Here is a 22,790-nt window from a genome sequence, read left to right as displayed (position 1 = left end):
ATATTATTGAATAGAAACATGATTGAAAATGGTCAACTATTAACTTTACTCTATTTCAGAACACTTGATGAATTTTATTAAATGAGAATCAACATGAAGTATGGTCAGTATCATGGGGACTAGAGGCAAATTGATTGAATTCTGGTTTTGCTCCTCCCTAGCTGTGTGATCTTGAACAGTGTACAAATGGGGATAATAATAGTACTTACTGTATAGAATTTTTCTGAGGGGTAAAGACAATACTCTAAGCATAAATTCACAGTTAATACACAGAACTAAGCCTACCACATAATGTTCTTATTTTTTAATTTTTTAAAATTTATTTTATTTATTTATTTTTTGCTGTGTTGGGTCTTTGTTGCTGTGCGAGGGCTTTCTCTAGTTGAGGCGAGTAGGGGCTGCTCTTTGTTGCAGTGCACGGGCTTCTCATTGCAGTGGCTTCTTTTGTTGCGGAGCATGGGCTCTAGGCATGGGGACTTCCGTAGCTGTGGCACGTGGGCTCAGTAGTTGTGGCTCGCGGGCTCTAGAGCACAGGCTCAGTAGTTGTGATGCATGGGCTTAGTTGCTCTGCGGCATGTGGGATCTTCCCAGACCAGGGCTAGAACCCATGTCCCCTGCATTGGCAGACAGATTCTTAACCACTGCGCCACCAGGGAAGTCCCACATAATGTTCTTTAAGCATTCGTTAAACAAATGTTAGCCTTTTGGTGAGTTAAGCTTTACTGGTGGGTTGTTATGTGGTAAATACATGGATCCTGGATATTTGGAGAAAAATAGAAAAGTGAACACTTCCAAGTCATAAAGGAAATTCTTTTCTTTTAAGCTTACAGTGTGCTCATTGATAGTAAACTATTCTGTTGAGTTAGAGTCGGGACTTCAAATGTATAATACTTACAAATAATACTTATAAGTTAACTGTGCTCTAGGAACCTTCAGTAATTTGAATGTTTTAATTTTGCATGAAAGAGAAACATGCCTCTCCTAATAAATCTTTGGCATTTTTGGAAACATTTATTAAAATATATTGCTTTTTGGTGCTTTAAAATTGATTTTATAAATTAAAAGATCAAATGAAGATAGAAGTTCAGTAATTAAATGAAATAGTTTTGATATATAAAACTGGAGAGAAAGAGCAACTTAAAATTTCAATGTTCAGGTTTTGCATCTCAGTTTATTATGAGTGTGAGAGAAACATTTTGTAATATTGGAGAGTCATTTCATGTAATAGCATATTCTTTGTGGTATAATAAAAGGTTACATGGCAAAGTCAGACTACTCAGTGTTAAACCTAGAAATGATTTCTACTCTGTCCCAAGCTTTACAGATTTTGGACTTAGGGATCCAGTAGGTTTGATCATTTTTAGTGTTCGTATACTCTACCTAGAAATAAGTGACAGCAGTGCTTAGACCAAAAACTTAGGATAAGTAATTCTTGTGACTCTCAAGCATTTTCCTTCATTTTAAAACCCTACTTGTATAATCTCAGAGTCAATTGTCAGTTTATCATGTTGGAATCATTCTTTTCATAGTAACTTATGGTTGCTGACAACTGACTTCCTCTGGATGTAGTCCTACGTGCAATTCTACGTGCAACCTTCTCAGAATGCCCCGATTAGTGACCCCAATCTTGGCAAAAAGGCTCTATCTGTCTAGAAAGAAATGGGGACTTTAATTTTTCAGTCAGCTGTCCTCTGACGTTCCTAGTATTAGAAGCCTGTGATGGAATTGTCTGCACTTCATGAAGTACGTTTACAACAACAGTTCTTTTCACAGAAGAGCAAATTTAGCATACAAATTTGTAGGTTAGTGCCTCAAATTATTATTTGCATCTTTGGTTGGAAGCAATAGTGGAAAATATATTGATTTTTTTCAACTCATGGCTGCTGGAAACCTACTTGAATATGCAGTGCCTTGACACTGGCTCATGCTTTTTAAGTTACATTATGAAATAATTATCTGCTGTTTCTTTTTAAAATTTAGAAGTTAATAAACTTTTCATACATTTTTAAAGCTAACTTTATAAGTACAATTAAATAATGTGAGTAATTAAAAGTTGGGAGTTCCTGTTTGTTTCATTTTCTGCTTTCGCCTAAAGCCAATTTTTCCCATCCTAAGAGTTAAATCTTATGAATGGTGAACCGTTTATACTTGATGTAATTTGGAAAGTACAGAAGTCATCCTTGCCTCAGGCCAGGGTTCCTACAATTTTCACAGTCCCTAAGCATGCCACCATGATTCAATCCCAAATCAAAAGCCCCTGGTTGTATGGTAATAGATGGATTTGAGGGGAATCTATGAAATAAGTATTATCCTTTTAAAGTTTTAGAATGATCAACTAGTCTAGTCATTTACAATGTCTTCTGAAAAAGTGATCTTTTGTGGGGGGAGAAGGAGGAAGAAGGAGAAAATATTCAGAAAATGAGATTAAATTTAATCTGGCTAAATTAGAAAAATAGTTTTCCTGAAGGAGTTTCAAGAAGTTATACTGTTTTGAGGCCAAAATCAGTATTTCACACATCTGTTCATCTCCTCTGTTCTCATGACTATTTTAACGCATGTTTTATTATTCCTGTTTATAAAAGTAAGAAAAGGTCACTATAGGAAATTTGGAAAAGACTATAAAGAAGAAAATGAAATCACCTGCTGTTGAATAACCCAAACTTTAACTCCTGTAGTAATTTTTATATGTTTGCCTTTAAAATGGTATAGTATATAAGCAATTTTTCTCAATTATGAGAAAAATTGGCCTTATTTCATAAAGTTCAACATAATTAGCAAACCATATTAACTTATCTTACTCCAATACTTTTTGTAAAAATTTGTCTACTTAATCCTACAAATGTGAAAAAACATGAGCAATACTATTCCATAAAAATTGTGTATTGTTTTCTTCTTGTATCTCTAACATGGTTAAAAATGTACTCATTGGGGCTTCCCTGGTGGCGCCGTGGTTGAGAATCTGCCTGCCAATGCAGGGGACACGGGTTCGAGCCCTGGTCTGGGAAGATCCCGCATGCCACGGAGCAACTAGGCCCGTGAGCCACAACTACTGAGCCTGCGCGTTTGGAGCCTGTGCTCCGCAACGAGAGACCACAACAGTGAGAGGCCCGCGCACCGCGGTGTAGAGTGGCCCCCGCTCGCCACAACTAGAGAAAGCCCTCGCACAGAAACGAAGACTCAACACAGCCAAAATTAAATAAATAAATTTATTTTTTTTAAAAATGTACTCATTGCCTTATTAGCGAAATTGTAAGGTAGAGACTTATGTTGGCTAACAATTATGACTCGCATTTTACTTTCATTGATCTTATAGTGTAATTTCCTTTTGGAGTCTAGCAATAATTCAGTATTTGTATCAGAAATATTTAAATTTCTCCCTGCTTAAATAGAAATTTGTAAGGCGTTTTATCAGGGAGATTAAATAAATATCATTTTGATATATAGACTGTCTTCTTTCTCACTGACATCCATATCGTTTTGTAAAATGCTCTAGGGCAACAAAAGTTTATGATCTTTTCCTAAAAAGCAAATGTTTAAAATCCACTAACTTTGGAGGTCTTTTTCAAACTTGAAATTTCCTTTTAATCTGTATCATAAAGGTTTCTTTTAATGGCAAATACAGTGTTTTCCCCTTTAGTTAGTAATATTCCTATGATTCTTCAAAAGTAATCTATGCATTCATGGCATGGTAAAATATGATAATATTCAACAACTCCTATGATAACCAGATTACGCTACAGAGTAGTTCACGTCATGGCCACTGTGATATAAGGTTATGATTTACTTTTTAAATGTGGACCATGGTTTGGAAGAACAACTTTTGATATATCAGAATATAGTGATCACGTGAATACCCATTACTCTTTTGACCCTCAGAAATCCTTTCTCTTCTCAGTGGCATATTGCTAAGGTTTCTTTTATTTCTTTTTTTCTTTCTGCCTCAGGAAGGACAGCCTAGGCATATTCTTTGTTTTGAAAAATCTGTACTTCCCTTTTATTATACCATTCACTTCATTTGAAGTTATAAATTCTCTATTACTTATTTGCCTAACTTACATTTATTACACTAATTCTTATATTTTGTGGTAAATACAATTTAAAGATATTAAAACTTGAGTGTGATTTAATTTCAGCTTAGTATAAAAACTCAGTCATTTACACGGAGCTCCCAACCATCCACCTTTACACAGGTCCCTTAATTGTCACTTTCATCATGTAAAAATGAAAGGGGCTTACTTTCTAATTGACTTAGTCATTGATTTTTTTTAACTGCAGTACCTTTGGATTCAATGTCAATTGTTTCAACCTCTGCATCATAAAAATTAAGTATTAATACTCATATTACCTTAAGTAAACAAATGATCCCTATTTTTGAGAAAAAAATATTGTTTACTTAGAGCATTTTCCCTGTTCATTCTCTCTTTTCCTTTAAAAAAAAAAAGGACTTAGCTCTATTTTCCCTCATAGAGATCTAGGTAAATGTTTTCATCTGGTCAGAAGTTTTTTTGCCCTAATATTTGAGAAATATCTCTAGAAGAAATTAAAACTTCATTAAAACTTGGGGCAAGGGAGGACATTTCTTTCTTGTCCACAGGAGAATCCTACCATTAAGCATATTTCTTGGAACGTACCAGTTAGTTCACTCAATATTTATTGAATAAGTGAACACTGTCCCTGAGAAATGAATCAGTAATTCTTATTCTTAGTCTGTTTCATCATTAGCAGTGTTTAAGGCAACAGTGGAAATTTAAAATATAATAGAGTTTTCTTCTCCCAGCTATGAAGGATTTGTTTGTTTTAGACTCAAAGCTCATGCCAAGAATAAGTAGAGAAAATTAAATTTTAAAAAAATCTGTTTGATGGCATTGGAGAGATGATGAGGAACCCACTGCTCCACCTCTTTGACACATACTGCGCAGTAATCTTTGCCTCTTGAGTGACGCAAGATTGTTTTAAATTCAGCTCTGCTTTTAGTGGTCATCCTTTTTGTCTGAGACTCCATGCTAAGCAGATTAATAATTCAGCAGATACTTTTAGGGGAAAATGGAAGAACGTTGGGATCATTTCTTACACCTCTTTCTCTTTGAGATCATGGGCCCACACCTCTCAGTGACTTGCATGGTCCTATTGTATTTTTTGTACTGTCTTTCACTAACGTGTGCTGTCATCTTGAGTATTTGCCTCTTTCTAGTTAGTTGTCCCAGTCATGGTTCTTGAAATGAGTACTTAGATCAGTGATTATTTGTAGTTCATTAATAATCAATTCAAATATCACTTCCAGTACTATCAGTTTTTATTTCTTTGCTGCACTTTCATTTCTTTTGGCAAATTCCTTCATTAGATTATCCATTTTTTAAAAATGTCACGTGGGTTTAACACTGGGAGAGAAGGAAGCAATGCAGCTATACACTTTGATGTCTTTGCTAAAACTGAGTACAGATGCATAGTGACAAATCCTTGACAGACTTTGAAAGAAGCAATGTGTGTGTCACTGGTCATGATGAACATCTCTTATTTGTGTAGTGATTTGTGGAGATTGTGTGTAATTAGTGCACTTCTTATTCTTCAATGAAAAGCTTTTTTTAAATGAAGGATTATAAAGTGTGGGCAACACCTTTTCCACTGTGTGGCTTAAAAAAAAGAAAGCAAAAGGTGCCTAAGGTCATACAGCTAGTGAGTGGAAAGACAGAATAGAAAATGATAATTAAAGATAATTTAATGTTTTAGTTGAATTATCTTTCATTTGACTGAAAATAATGAAGAGAAAAAGAGAGAACAGTCAAGAAATAATTGTGACATTTACAATTATTATTTCTAATAAAACAGTTTGCCGGGAGGATTCATACCACTCTGTGGTCTCATGTGCTGCTGTAGTTCTCACTCCTATGGACCCAACAATAGAGATGAAGAAAAGAGAAGAACTAAAATTTCCTGAGCCTTCGAAACAGTAAGTTGTTCATTTGATTTTTCAGAGTTTTGTAAAACTTACTAGTTAGATAACTGATCAGAATTTGATCACTCAAAAATTGTGCTTTATAATGAATGTATTAATATTAGTATATTGAGAGAACAGAAATAAATTTTGCACATTTTAAAAAATCAGCTTATCCTAATAATGCCTCAATGAATAACTTCTGTCTTCTGATGTAGTGTGTTTGAACTATATGCCTTTCACGTTTCATTTTGTTACTTCATCTCAGTGATGTGAGTAAGAAGACTGAAGCACTTCATTTCCTTAACACTGTGATTATGGATGTACTGTTCTTGGATTCCTTATTTTATAGTTGTGGTCTTTAATGGTCACTTTTATGATATATGATCACTTTTAAATATAAATTTCTTAGCCTTAAGTTGGTTTGTACTTTATAAGGAATGAAAGTTATTTTTAACTTTATATTATTTAATGTTTCCATATTTTTTCCATTTAAACAGATCAAGTTTCATTTAAATTTAAATTTGATCTTATATTGAATAAATAATAGATTTTTTCTTATAATGGCCAAATAATTAAATTCATAATAGCAAATGTAAGGTACATGGACTTAAAATATCAAATAAGCTAGGATTATTTCTAGTTATGTATTAAGTAAATTAAAAGGGAAAACCTACTGATGATTTTCCAGTCAAAATAGTGTCATGCTTGCTTTAAGGTCTTGGGTAGGAGACTAGGAGATGTATGGTGTTGCCAAGGATTGCTGGCTTCAGTAGGAGTTACCTTGTAGTACCTACTATTTTCCCCCATTAGATTAACTGTATCATACTTGTTTCTTGATGTCTTTCTACTGGATAAGCTGCTAAGACTGAGTTTCCTGGAGCATGATAGTGTCTGATACTCTTTGTGAAAATCAATAAGAAAATCCCTTAATGTTACATTCGGTAATGTCAAAGTCAAATAGAGCAATGTGTATATTTGATGGCATGAAGATAGTATTAATATTCTCATCATAGAGGAAAGAAATACTAACCAATTCAGAAAGTAATGATTGTAATTCAGTTTTAATACAAGCTAAAAGTGAAAACAATTCAACTACTCTTAATATAGTCTAATTTTTTGGTTCCAAAAGCCTTTTTTGTCTACTAGGAAGAAAATTACTTCTCATATGTGCCAATTGAATTATATTAGAAAACTCAAATGCATTTTTTGCAATGTATGTATGTTTATATTTGTAAATTGGATCTTAAATTCTCTTAATTATCTTTCACTGACTGTATTCAAAACTGGCAAATAGTATTATTTGTTTACATAAAATGTCTTTTTTCCAGTCTTAGATACTTCATAAATATTCATTCTTCTTTATTCTGAGGTATAGATTGAAGTAGACAGCATTTGTTAACTGGCTGTTCTTCTTTTTCCTGTTACCGTACATTCACTCTGATACTCCTCTGTATTCTCTGAATCTACTTTCTCATTTAAACACTCTCCCTCAATAGGATCATTCGTTCATTTCTATAGGTTTTGTTATTGTTTTTGTTTTTCTGAGTCAGAGAGATCTTGGTTAAAATCTTAACTTTTCTACATATTGGGTGGAAATTGGAGACATTTTACTTAAACTCTTTGTCTTTTTTTTTCTACATCTGTCAGAAAAAATGGGGTGATATCACCATCTTTACAGGGTCATTGTTAGTGTTATGTGAAGTGATATTGTTAAAGGACCGGAAATCTAAAAATCCATAAAAGTGTTAGTTATGTTGCCCCTTCCATAGCTTCAACTACCAACATTACTGCTGATTTACAGATATATATTCTTCTCCTGAAGGCTCTTCTTAATGCAAGTCTAATATATAAAGTTCTTGACCGGGATTGTCTAACTAGGTGTCCTACCAGAATCGTTTACTAAGTATGTTTAAACCAAATTAATGACCCTTCTAGCCCCCTCAAGCTTTTCATTCCTTCTGATTTCCATATTTATGTAAAGCGACCATTATTTTTCTTTTCTTAAAATCTTGATATGTTTTTTCCTCACATCTCACATTCAATTAGTTATTGATTACTTGATTAATGTCTCAGTTATATTTTTCTTACCATTTGAGCTGACCAGGAAGGTATACACTTCTTATATTTTAAAACTTTTTCTAACATGTATATTCAATGAGATCTTAATAAAGCCATTCAAATAGTGGTCATCTATCAAATGGAGATTACATATGCCCTCCATACCTCACACTGCTGTTTTGAGAATGAAATGACTATGACTATATGACTATATGGCAAGAACACAATTCAGATGTAGTGATTAATTCAAAACTCGTGTTTGCCAATGAGAGAAGCCCTGATGTAAATTGATTTCAGAAAAATCAAGGGTGATGGTTGTTATTGGCTCATGTAATTGAAAGTATAGACGTAAAAATTTCCTCAAGTATGGTTGAGTCTGGTACTCAGACAATGTCAAGGAGGGTCATTTTCTCCATCTGCATCTCTTTGCTCTGCTTTCTGGTCTGTAGTTTCCATTTTCAGAGAGGTTCCTCTAGTGACATTACTGCCTTCAGCAGGTACTGAGATGGTTTTTATCTTTTCAGCAAATCCAGTGGAAAGAAATGGTTTCTCGTTCCCTTTAATCAAAACAAAAAGAGCCCCATATTTGAGTGTCATTGGCTTTGACCAGCTTAGCTTGTTTGACATGACTATGCTGAAGCAATTACTGTATCTAGGATATTTGATGATTGATTGGCTAGAACCAGGTTACTTGACAAACTCTGGAGCAGAGGGTGGAGATGAGAGGGAAAAGGTGAGTCCACACTCGAAATATGGGTGATGTTGGAAAAAGAAGGCAGGTATGATGCTTGGAAGTCAAAACAATGGATACTCAATATAGGTAGTAATATTAGCACCGTTAGTTTTAAAAGTCAGAATTCTTTATTATGTTAAAACTATGGACTTTGAAATACTACATTAAAATACAATCGTGTGTATCTTCATTTCTTGTTTTAAATGACTTCTCACCTATTTAATTTTATTTCATATTATTTGATCCAGCTTTGCTATTGAGAGGCAGTATTACTTGATGGTTAGGAATTCAGGCCTTGGGCTAGTTTTTGATGCTTCCTTAACCATAGTTTGTTTCTTTTTAATGTGGGAGTTACTTTATCTATCTTACAGTGCAATGCCTAAAACAAAATATGAAGGCAAGAATATAAAATTTTTGTAATTTTTTACAACATATATATTAGGTAAATAAACATGTCACATTTTTATAGTTGGAGTTACTAAAGCCCTATGTAGTATTCGTTTTGTGTATTTTGGATTTCTCATTAGGTAAATTAATAACCCACCAATATAATACTAAGATATTAGAATGCTATATGTTGAGACATTGTCTTTGGATACTTAATATTCCCTTTAAATTCAGGATAGAATTATTTCTTTAAGTAAATTTTTATCTCAAATTTTACACACTTCACGTGATGAATTTGTAAACAATTGAGTCTTTGAAACATAGGACTCACAGAGTCCATGTAGTTTAGAACTCATCAAATCTCTTGCTAGGAGGAACTACAATAATCTTAGTATATGGGCTTTAGAATACATAAGGTTGTACATACAAAAGAATATGTAAGATAATGTATTTTGATGCTGTTGTAATTAGGTGAAGACGTAAAACATGCACTTAAAAAGGTAAATCACCGTGTAAAAGCAACAGATGCTTTTTCTCCAATGTAAGGAGTAGATTTTCGCCAAGCATATGATTGTTTAAAGTTAAGTCAGGTTTATTGATATATGAGTATCCATTTATGAAAGTAAACCCAGAATATTGGTCTTAAATATACCGTTGTATTGGTATATCATTTTAGAGTGTAAGAAACATTTTATGACTGAAATACTTATACTATCTTACCAACTTTTAGTCATATTCTGGTGATTAATAAATATTCTATATTCGACAGTTTATTTTTAAATATTCTCATGTATTTATCAATTTTAGATATATTTATTGTAATAAGAAGAAAATAGCAATTATGAATTCCTATTAGGGATGAAGTATAAATTTTTCAGCTTAGCAAGTGATAGGGAGGAAATACCTAAATCTTTTAGAAGGAAAGCTAAATTCTGAGCATTACAGTGGGAGAGAGTCAGAGCTTGTCTCTCATTTTCATATCTAAAGTTCCCCTTAATTCAGAAAATGAAGGTGTGGATTTTACTTTACTTTTCAGTCTAGTCTAACAGGTAGCTCAGAATACCATGGAAAGGATAAATTTGCTGGAAAAGTAGAAAAAATCCCTGTGATCCAATAAAATTACACAATTTCCAAATATTTGACCATAAGCATAGAATGTTGTGATCAAAGCTTTGAGTATGAAGCTTTATAAATTAAAAAAAATCCTAATTTAAAAAATGTATGTCCATATATCCAGTCACACTTAGCATGTTACTCAAACCTAAACATTTCTCAAATCACAGATGTGAGCAAATGAGCGCCTCATGAAATGTACATACAATTCAAAATGTGAAGAGAATGAAAGAATACTGCTTCCACGCTTGGTTATGGATTTTATTTTGTGCTTTTTGTAGAAATATGTTTTTGAAATGCATACACTCTGTTTGTACATACCATGGCTCAATATCTGAAATGAAGGGATTTTATGGACAATTATAAATTTGGAAATATAGAGGTGAAAGGGAAAGAGAAATTATTCTGTTGCTTTTTTTTTTTTTTTTTTTTTTTTGCGGTACGCGGGCCTCTCACTGTTGTGGCCTCTCCCGTTGCGGAGCACAGGCTCTGGACGCGCAGGCCCAGCGGCCATGGCTCACGGGCCCAGCCGCTCCGCGGCATGTGGGATCTTCCCGGACCGGGGCACGAACCCGTGTCCCCTGCATCGGCAGGCGGACTCTCAACCACTGTGCCACCAGAGAAGCCCTATTCTGTTACTTCTTTGTCCATTTCTGTGTTTTTATTATATATAGAGAGATCTAAACTTCCTGATAATGTGATCTGTTGTTTCATTTTATGGAAATGAAGCATCACCTAAACATTTTGTCATTCAGTCCAAGTTTCAAGGCCTCCGTGTAGTGATTCATGTGATTGACCTGAGGAAGGTTCATGGAGCTGCTTCTGAAAGGTGATGGATGCTATCGTTTAGTTTAGAATGTCTTATTTTTAAAGAATGGCTAAAACTAACCTATTTTAGTCTTAGAGAATGCTTAAGAATATAAGTTTAAAGTTCTATCAGCTCTTTTTATTTAGTTTTATAATAAATGAATAATGTATGTATATTAAAATTGGAAAAGTTTAAGTACTCTCTAATGTCAGCTATAAAGTTGTTACACAAACTCTAGTTGTACTGGACACATCAAATGGTTCTATTATCAGCTAGTTTCCAACTCTCCTTTACAAATTTCAGGAGAACATATTCATTTATCCTTTTAAATAGACATGTATTCATTAATTTAATCCATAAACAATAGATAGTTCTTGAGTATTTGCTTTGTTCTTGGCACTGTGCTCAGGGCTGGGCATTTTGAGTTGAAAAGCAGGTGCTGTCTCTCATGAAACTTAGAGTGTAGTCAAGTCAAGACACACATTGATTGATTAATTGCAACAATGCAAGATTGTGGAAGTGACAATGGCTATAATATAGAGGTATATGTATATCATGTTATAAGGGCTTATAGTAAGGGGCTTTAACATGGCCAAGAGAATCAGGGAAAACTTCCCTGAGGAAGTGACACTTGAGCTAAGATATGGAGGATATTAGTTAACTAAGTGAAAATGCAAAGGAGGAACTTAGCAGCAGAGAGAAGGGCTTGTTGAAATATCCTGTGATGGCTGGGAGCACGGAGAAATGAAAGCTGGTGGGAGTAAAAGGGAGCCAAAAACATGTTTTTAATCAGGGCCCAGGTAACAAAATCAGATTTCTCTTTAGAAAACTTCGTCCTGGTTCCTTATAAAGAGCAAATTGGGTTTGGTGGGGGCATTGGTATGATGGAGCTGGCTTGGGAGAACCAAATTGTTACCATTTCTTTCCAACTCCAGGTTCAGTGATCTCATGTTGGAAACTTTCACTCAGCCGTGGTGAGCATATTTACACCACAGTAATTGGCAAATGCTATAAGTCAGGGCTTTTCCCTCTCCCAGAGTACTCGTTGTTAACTATTTACCAGCACACCCTAAATGGGGGACAGGTTGAGTGTCTACAGTGAGATCATTTAGGTGATTGCTGACAGTAGCTTGGACTAGGGTGCTGCCATTGGAGATGATGAAATGTGAAAAGTGAACTCAGTCAATATATTTTTCAGAACCTAGGCAAATTATAGTTATTAAACTAAAACTTATAATACCAAGCCCTTACCAAGGATAAAGAAGAAACTACTCACTGTAATTATGATAAGATAATATATTATTGTGATAATCCTAGCATGTTATTTTGAATTAGTAATAATTTAGCCAAAGGGGAGTTCTGATATTCTTTTAATTTATATTGGGTATTATCAATGGAATTATGTAAGTGGGAAACATACGAAAATGCATTTTGCACAAAATTCCTTCTTGAATTGTTACCATTGAGTCTCACTGAAAATGCATATAAATGTAGATAAATTTCATGTAGGACCTTATGTAAATTCTTATGATTCTTAACAATAAATTTCCTCCTATATTTGATCTGTATCCTTTATTTACCATCAATGACTTGGTGTCTTAAAACTCTCCCATTTAAAAAAAAATGTCAGAAACTGAGGCATGACATAAATGGAATCACATAGTTTGTGTCCTCTTGTGCCAGGCATCTTTCACTCAGCATGTTTTTGAGATTCATCCATATTGTTGCATGTGCCATGGTCCATACCTGTTTATTAGTGAGCAGTGTTTCATCACATGGATGTGTCAGAGTTTGGTTAGTAGTTCAGTCCTGTCCTCTTTGACCTTGCCTTGCAAACTCACTGAATCACAGAACCACAGGGCCTCTGGGTGTGGAAGAAGTGTCTTAACCAGCTTAATCCCACCCCACCCTTACACTACTTACTGATTTTCAGTGATTGGTACACTGCCCATGAAACAGTTGCCCAACCCCTGCTCACATACCTCCAGTGACCTGCCCTTGGAGGGCAGCTTCTTCTGTCCTTGTCCAGCCTGGCCTGTTGGGAAACTCCTCTTCATTTTCAGCTTATATCTACCTCCCTAGGTCATCCCCACAGAGGTCCTGGTTCTTGTCCTGGGTCTAGTCATGGACAGTTAGCTCCTTTTTCCCCCACAGAAGCCATAGGGATCCAGGAGGCACAACTACCACCCAACAGTGTGCTGGTAAATGTTTAACTTATAGCTCTAGTTTAGTTATTTTTGTTGCTGTATAATATTCCATTATATAAATGTATCAGAATGTGTTTATCCAATTTCCTGTGAATGGATGTGTACGTGGCTTGCAATGTTTACTTTACAGACAGTTCTGCTATGAACATTCATGGGCTCCTGCAGCTGGAAATGGATGGCAGAGTTGTAAGGCACGTACCTTTCTCACTTCAGCAGACAGTACTAAACCATTCTCCAGGGGTCTTCATCGTCCACACCTTTGTCCACACTTAGCCTCGTACAGTTTTACACTTTCGCCAACCTTATGGGTGTAAACCAGCATCTCATTGCGGTTTTGACTTACATTGACTTCTCTCTAGTGATCTTGAGCATCTTTGCAAGTGCTTATCAGACATTTGTGTTTCCTGTTCCAGAAATTGCCTATCTGTATCTCTTGTCCATTTCTTTACTGGGGGATTTGTCTTTCTTTCATATTTACTTGGAGAAGTTCTTTGTATATTCAGATTTCCAAACTTGAATTGCTATGTGCATTGCAGATCTCTTTTCCAGTTGGTGGGATGTTTTTTTAATAAGTTGTGACTTCTGATAAACATAATTTTCATTTAAAAAAGAAACTGGGGCATAAACATGGTAAATATCAGGACACTATTATGAATATGAAACAACCCTCTTCCCATGCAGGTTTTCAAAAGAAACGATACCTGTTTTGTGATTTTGATCAATTCAACAGTAGAGAGGGCTGTCAGAGGAGATAAATGGAGAGATTTCTGTGGAGAGAGCTGTGGTCTAAATTTGAGGCTCCTCCACAGCTTTAGGAGAAGTTGGACTTGAGAGGAGTAACTTTCTTATCCCAAGTCTAGTGGAGGGTCTTCAAGAGACTCATTCAGAGTTTCAAATGTGTTTTCTGCAATTGGAAACACAAAAGACAGATGATGATTTATGCCTGAGAAAACTGCAGCAGAACACAAACTAGACTCTGAGATCCGCCCAGAAAATCTGGAGAGTGAAGGTGGGTTGGCCAACCGTGAAAGCAGTAGCATCTTGAACTCTCAGAGCTGGTCAGGGAGACCACAAAGTTCTTTGTAAACTATTTGGAGGGACAAGAAAACCCAGGAGATAGAGGCGAAGGATACCCATCCCCTCTCAATAAGAGAACTGCAGGAGAGTGGCCCAGAAAGAGACCTCTGAAGAGACCACTTTTGTGCCCATTACTAGGCCCTAGAGCCAAGCACAGTTTCCTTAAAACTCTTCTACCAACTAAGAACCTCTCCCCTCTACCTTTCATCCTCGTGGCAGGAGTACATTCACTGTGAGGCTCTTATAAGAGGATCCTTCTGTGTTTCATAGTACCTATTCACCTTATTGGAAAATGTTGCATCAGTCACTGGTTTATTAAATTAAAAAAAAAGAGACTCAAGAAAGTTGATTGTTTTCATACTTCATGTGTTACTCAAGAACCAGTGGATTTTAATACCAAATAAATAAAAATCCCCAGAGAACCTGCTTCCCTTGATTGAGTGTTGTTATTTTTTTTTCTGCTCCTTACTGAATCATAATATCTGGTCCCTTGTGCAGGACAATCAAAAAATCCTATTGTAACATACGCATCTGATCTGAAAATCCTTCTTTGTACAGTGAACACACAAATGCTGTTTTTCAGATGATTTGGGACAGCCTGATGACTGAAGTGTTTCGGTTCATCAGTGCAGCACAGTGTCATTGTACTCCTAATAGTGTAATATAAATACAGTTTATCAGATCGCTAAAAAAGACTGCAGGTGCATCACCATTGTAGTGAAAGTAGCTCTTATGCACAGATTAAAAGGATGATGCCAACTTTCAACTGCCCCTGCTAACTTCATCCCATGGAAAAATTATGTTTTCAGATAAATGAAATATTTCAATTAAATTTATTCTGTAATGTAGATAATAACATAAAATTATTTAATAATACCGTAAACAAAGACTATATTACCCAATATCAATTTCCTGGTTTTCCCCTCAGGGGAGCTAGACTAGTACAAAAAAATCAAAAGCTTTGAAATCTAACATATCTCTACTTAACAGCAAGATGATGTAGGGCAAGTTATTAATTTTATTGAAATTAAATATCCTCGTTGATAAAATAAGGACAACAGCATTTGCTTTGTAAGGTTGTTTTAAGTATTCTATAAGTATTCAATATATAAATGGAAAACAGGTAGAATAATTCTGGGCACAAATAAGAAAAACAATAAAAAATAACTTGATATCTCTTGGAGGAAGAAGTTGGTCATGAAGATGGGAGAGGAGGTCTATAAAAAAAAACCTGATGCTCTATGGAATTTATAGTTTTAGATATTTCCTTAAGATTACCAATTCATAATATGTGGTCGCTTAATTTTTAAAGGAGAGTTTTTTCTTCTACTAGACTTGAGTCTCTTTTACAACAAAATCTTTTTTTTAATCTTCTCTAATACTTAGGATAATAATAACTAGTAGGTACTCAAAATTACTGGAGAAATGTTTGATTTTATTTATTTTTGAGGTAAAATAAATTATCTTTAATTTAGAAAGTAGAACCTTCTATTCTATCAAATTGAAAATAAAGTTAGGTTTGATTAATGCATAGCCACAGTTAATCTTCCAGTATTAACATAGTAAATATTTGAGTAATTGATGTTTGAAGATGCCACGTAGAATTCAAACAGTAATTTTATCATACAGATTTATAAGAAAGATTTGTGAACTAAGAGTTTGGAAACCTGACTCACATGTCTGGGACAAGGCAAGACTGTTTGTATTTCTAAACCATAGTTCTCTGTAAAACAAACACTGGCAGCACAAACTTCAAAGAGACATTCTAAGGAGTGAAAAGTCTAGGAAAGCATCTTATAAAACGTGGTGAAAGAGCCTACTTTGCTTTGCTTTTTAGAGGAATCTACAATAAACATTTATGAATATTCTCAAATCTCTGAATTAAAGGATCCACACAATTGCTGGAAAAAATCAAGACTCTTTTAGACTAATTCACTCCCATGCACTCCTATAATATTTGAACACCTCCATTATGGTACTTACTAGACAAAAATATAATTGCCTGTATTCTGTGCTCTCACCAGACACTGAAGACAGTTATTTTTTGTTTGTTTTTTAATCTCCTGTGCTTAGCACAAAATGTTATACATTGCAGGCACTGGAATATTTTTTGTTGAATTTATAAATGCATTCTTTAAAATAATATATTGGTGTATTCAATAGCACTTACATAGTTCATACTGAGTGTCATGCACTATTCTAAGCTTTACAAATATTAAGTCATTTAATCCTCCCAACAACGTTGTGTGTTATTATTATCCCCAGGTTACACCTGAGGAAACCAAGGCACATGTAGATTAAGTAATTTGTCCAAGATGACCCTTTTAAAAAAGAATAAATTATACCTTCTTTTCAGTTACTTTAATTACTAAATGTACAACTTGACACACTAGACAGTCGTTTTTCATATTCAGTTCTTTTTACAGATTTTTACAACCTAAAAAATATGGATGCCGTTATAAACCAATAATGCAAAAGATGATTAGCACTTGCAAATCAACAGAATAAATAAAAGAATTTAAGTAACAAAGTTCTTTACTGTTGATTATCACAGTCAATCAGTGCCTCTTTATTTATGCATATATTTCTCCTCAAATGAACCAGGAAGAAAAGAAAACTTTTTTTAATGCTTCTGTCCTACTTAGTGTCTTTCATTTTATTAGCTACTTGTTAACACCCTTCTGTTGTTATTTTCTCTTTTTTATGTTTCTTCAGAATATAGCCTTTTTTTTTTTAAAGTCTTTATTGAATTTGTAATAGTATTGCTTCTGTTGTTTATGTTCTGGTTTTTTGGTCACAAGGCATGTGGGATCTTAGCTCCCCCACCAGGGGTGGAACCCATACCCCCTGCATTGGGAGGTGAAGTCTTAACCACTGGACTGCTAGGGAAGTCCCTGGAATATAACTTTAATTAAGTTCATATCAATCCGCTTAAAGTTACATATTTTGTCAAGGAATAAAAAAGGTATATAACAATTTAGAGAAATAATATAAGGTGGGGGAAAAAAAGGTGTTCTCTCCAACCAACATATCCATTTAAAATGTCACATGCTTTCAGAGATATCATAATACAGTGCATCAAAATAAAGTATTGGTAAAAGAACTTACATATTTACTTTTTAAAGAAAATAGTTATTTAATGACTTTTACAGAATTAAGTAAGCTTAGTATTTTCTCTGTAACTTGAGACCAGAAATAACGTCATGTTCATGATTCTGTGTGGACCCAAAAGGCATAGTGAAGATGTACAAGGAAGATATATACAAAGATAGATTATGGTATAAGAATGGATTTTATAACAGTCAATGAATGTAGCAGGCTTCTTGTCATTGAAATTTTTATATGACTGTTTTTTGTATGAATGATGTAGGTGGATTTAGGCCATAGAGGTAACAGGACCCAGTGATCTTTAAAGTCTCTTCCAATCTAGAGAATCTGTTCCAAATAAGATCAATTGCATTATTTTGTTATTATTATTGTTATCTAAGTCAACATATTATATATTTCTTTGATTTAAAAATGTTATATTTAGCTTAAGACAATTAGGATATAACATGGTCAATTACAAGATTCTGATTTTCTTTTTAACAAAACTAAATTATAAGAAAAGATTTTTAAAGGGTGCTATGTTTTTATATCAATTATTTTTCTTTGTATTTTCTATGTGTTTAGTTATTCCATGCCAGTTATTATTTTACCATAAGGCTATATTTGTCCCCCACCCCCCCATTTTTATCTCCTCTTTAAAATGAAGAATTTAAAATAAATATTTTGTTAAGTTACATAATCTCTTACTCTGACATTCTTAGTTGCTATTTTAACATTTCTATGCGCTATGTAATTTCAGAAATTTGACACGCTACACAGTAAGAATTAAATATTGGTGAAATTACAATAATTTTCTATTTTTAAACATTTTTGTCATTTAAAACCTATTCTATTATGTTTACATCAATCTATAAACTCCAGTATCTTCTGAACTGAAACCAGTCACATTCCAGGTGAAAATTTAAACATTTTTCCCCCTTAGTAAATACATCATGTTTCAGGATATTCTTATTTTCTTGTCCCATCCTATCACAAGCTGATTGACTGAATAATCATCTAAATTAAATGTGTAAATGCCAAAAGTCTATATTAGACCAAGGAGATTCACAGAATTATATGTCTATATAATTTTTTCTACTAAGTGTATTATTTCTATTGCATTATAAATAACTACGAAAATAATCCCATACTTGACCATCCACTCAGAATTGGATAATATAGTAAAGCTAAAGAAGTAATCTCTCTTTTTTTCTATTTTCTATTTTGAAATTAATGCATTTCAAGAGAAAATGCTCTTTTGTTTAAACAAATAAAACAAAATTATTGCATTATATTGAACTGTACATACATGCTTTATCCTTTAATTGGATTAAGACAAATTAGAAAGCATTTTTAAAATGAATGAAAGTTTACTTTCAGAAAATTGATATTGTCAAAGATATAATGGGAAGCAGGTGGCTGACAGCTATTTTATGATTTAAATTTAATGTAGTTTCTATATATTTCACATCATTAATTACCTGGCAGTTTAAAATTTTTACATGGTAAATGGCTACCATTTAAATTTAAAACTGATTACTTGAGTAAGGTTTATGGTTATAAGATTAATGTGCCACAAAGAAATATTATCTACTCATCTTAGAAAGAAAAAAATAACTTGTTAAATCTACTGTACTATTATCCCAATTATTGATCAGATTTTCTCCCATACGTGTAGTTGACCTGGATGGGAAAAGAAATTATTAGAAGCTACTTAAAGCTCCCTGAGAGAAACTGGAAATGATTTATTTCACCCACCACCATGATGAGATGGGGATTATTATAACAGAATATTACAACATCTGTTACAGTTTTTATCTTCTTAACAAGGCTGACAAAGCTTTAAATGTTCTTTGATGACCAGGAGGCCCTGGAGAGTAATCTGTAGCTACTTCAGTGCACTATACAGAGTGAGCTGAGCGCAAAGCGGAAGTTAAAAAGCAAACTGAATGCATTGCCAAGTGTATTGAACACACTGCTCTCTAACCAATCATCTTCAGAAACTTGGTTGAGTTGAAGAATCGATTTATAAAGGTTGGTCTGTGTTGCACCAGTAAAGACAATGTTTGGTTCAAGTTTTTCTGATTCTCTATTCCATTATTAAAACTGTGGATAATCTCCAATGCCGGGAGAAATTACTTAAGTTTCAAGAGGGCAGATGCTTATGTGTATTTCCTATTAATCAGTACTCACTTAGATTATAAATGACAGATACTCAACTCAAAAAAGATCTTAAGGACAAAAACAAAAAAATTGCAGACTCATAGAAATTAAAATATAAATTTCTTCAGGGAACTTATTTTATATTTTTCTGCTGTGCGTATTTTATATATCTATGATCATTTTGTGCCAGTAGGAAGAATGCACTTTTCAAAATAGTTGTGTGTATACTTTGTAAATTTGATATTCATTTGGCACAAATGTAACTCATTGTTTCACTTTCAAGGTTCAGAGATATTACAGGGCTTGTTAAATTCATAGATATTAAGCATCGATCCTTCCTCCTCTCCCAAAATAAAAATATCACCAAATATTTCAATAAAAATTTCATATTAAAATGACATTATAATTATATATATAATGATGGCATTTTAAATTTATAAATGTTATTGTGCAGTATCTTACAGATTAGTATTTCCACTTCTCATGTGTAGCACTGTTACCTTATTTAAAAAAATAATTCAAAACCAACCAATAAGACATAATGGTTAATCTGAAAGCAGAAATTTAAAAAAGTATAAAATGTTACTTCTAAGACATGTAAATTGACAGAATGATAACAAATGAAAACTAACTATTCATGTGAAACCAAATAATCATGTTTATATTTACTAGGTCAAAAAATTGTAGAATAAGTTTAATATCATTTCATTGTCTTTCAAATAAAACCTCATGGAAATTATAAGTAAAAGTTGACTGCATATGTGCTGTTGGCTGCACTGCTTACACACTCATCTGTTATTTTCTTAAAGAGAGCAACTAACTTTTTTGTCTTCAACTGTCCTACTTAGATTATTCCCAGAAGGTCTTCTCATAAAAAAAAAAAAAAAAAAAGTCACTTTAGGTAGATCATAGATGCCCTTTTCTCAGAATTTCAGTGTACAGCAGTCATTCTCTTTTTGTAAATAATATTTCTTTCTATTACATACTTGTTTAAGTCTATATCACAATAATTTTTTATTTGATGAATGCAGGGAACTTTTCTCTTATTCACCATTGCACTGGAGGGCCTTAGCACAGCACCAGATTCATAGTAGGGGCTATAAGCATGTTTGGAATAAATGGTTGAAACAATGAATATTAATCTAGTGTTATATGGATTTTAGTAGAGAGGTCAACGCCGGTTAGTAGAAAGGCTTCTCATAAGACGTGGTATTTTAACTGTCTTAAATGTTCAAAAGAATTTTCCACATAGAAAAAGTGGAGAAAGACCTTCAGAGATAGCATGTTCCCTGTCCCTGAACCACTGTTTGTAAGGAAATTTATTGTGAGTGGTTAGAATACATGGCCATAGTCCAACATTTGTAAGTAAGGAAATTCACATATATCTAAAGATAGTATGTGTAAGAAAAAGGCCTCTAGATGTGAATCCAGTAAATATGTAGACCAAAATTTTATAAGAAGGAGTGAGAAAAGATGTTAAGTGGCTAAAAACTGAGACAACATGAAAATAATTTGTTTACCTTATATTTTACAACATTTAGGTTGTAATAACTTTTGGAAAGGTATAATATTTTAAACAAAATAGAATGATAGCTCTTAAGATATGACATCCTTCACTTTAATTGTATATAATTATGTTAAGAGGATCATTTTCACATGAATATACCAAGATTTCATTCCCCAAAGCCTTTTAAAATCGTCAATTAATGTAAAAATCATCTTTCAAGCACCTTGTATTGATGATGGAGATAGGAATGGGGAGAGAGTATTTGAGGGAGGATTAATTTTATAAGTAGTCAGTTCATTTGTGAATATTTTATTGTATGGCAAGTTTTACTTCTCTATACAGAATCGTGAATTTGGGGACTTGGATAAAATACTAGGATAATGAGAATTCCTTGTACTTTATTGAGTTTTGGAATAATAATTAATGATGTGGGTAGTTAATTTTCCAAATCCACGATTAAGCTTTCACTGTTAACTAAAGCCATTCTTCAACTTTTATGTCTCTCAAAGAGGATTCTCGCTTGATTCATGTTTCAGAGTATTATACAGGGTCATTAACACCAGTGTACTGAGAGACAATGAATAGAAAATATTTCCACATAGAGAAATGGAATATAATCTCAAGTGTTAAAAATGAATGCTAGTATCTTATATCTTAATCTTATAAGTGAAAATCTTATTTTAAACTTCAGGTGAGAACTAGTATGTTATGTTAAGATTTACGCTTTTTAAAACAGATTTAGGAAATAACAGGGCAGTGGTGAAAAGCTCAGTCTTGGGAGTCAACATTCGTAAAATATCAATTGAGGTTTCCCTAATCTTGGGTGAAGTGGGAAATTATTCAGTTTAGACTTTACTTCTAAATTCTTGTTCTGTCTTTTCAAAGTTTGCTGACCTTGAGCAGGCTATGTAATCTCTCTGAATCTCAGGAATTTATACATTTGGAAATTTATACTCAATTTATAGAATCATTAGAAGGATTTTTATAAAGACTGCAAAAAATGCTCAGTCAACAGTAGTTAGAACTTTTATTGAAGACGACTTGCTTTTCTCAACTAACAGTTAAAATAGAATTCTGCCGTTTAATTAACTCCCTACACCTTAAAACTCATGGTCCCAACTCTAGCATACTTTCAAAACAGTTCTTGCCATAGATGAGAAATGGGTCTCCTGGGTTTTATAGTCACTGGTTCAAAATAATATTCTTTCCCAGCTCTTTTTATGGCTGTGTTGCTGCCTGTATCCCTTGCCTTGGTTTCTGACCCTGATTCTCCTTGTTGGGCACCTGATTTCTATAGTTTCTCTTCATTCCCATTTGTCTTTCTTTTTAGATGCTCTCATAATTTCTAGTTCCTGGTCTTAATCTGGTTTCAGCATTAACCTGTCTATAAATTTGTTTACTAAATATTAAAATGGCTTGATTCTTCTCTATTCCTACAATCTTGGGCCAGTGGCTCCCTGAAATAACTGTATGTCTAAACACTAATGTGGCATATCAGCTCCTTCTGCAATTTTAGATATTGTATTCTGTGTTGGGTAAGTCACTTACATTTTTGAGCCCTTGTCACCTCTTGTTCAAATGGTTAATATCCAATAATCATTGGATATTAGATAATAGTGGTTGTTATAATTAGAGAAGGTTGCTATAATTAGATAATAGTGCTTTAAAAATTATAAGAAGCAATTTAAATGCTTACTATTGTTATGAATTTGACT

At 33.6% G+C, this 22,790-nt stretch overlaps 1 protein-coding gene across 8 annotated transcripts in view; it reads left to right on the top strand.

Moving 5' to 3' along the window:
* CCSER1 (coiled-coil serine rich protein 1) overlaps positions 1-22,790 on the top strand; it is a 1,273,261-nt gene that overhangs the window by 316,558 nt on the left and 933,913 nt on the right. For all 8 annotated transcript variants that reach the window (XR_009564123.1, XM_030865665.2, XM_030865664.2 and 5 more), the window contains exon 5: positions 5,827-5,947. Coding sequence is in view for 7 of the 8 variants with exons in the window: in XM_030865665.2 (XP_030721525.1) it covers positions 5,827-5,947 (121 nt within the window). In the remaining variant the exon portion in view is untranslated. The remainder of the gene's footprint in view (positions 1-5,826; positions 5,948-22,790) is intronic.

The sequence above is a fragment of the Globicephala melas genome, chromosome 5 (assembly GCF_963455315.2).
Source record: "Globicephala melas chromosome 5, mGloMel1.2, whole genome shotgun sequence".
Lineage (NCBI taxonomy): Eukaryota > Metazoa > Chordata > Mammalia > Artiodactyla > Delphinidae > Globicephala > Globicephala melas.
Note: the sequence above shows the minus strand (reverse complement) of the source record. Positions and strands in the feature narration are given on the sequence as shown.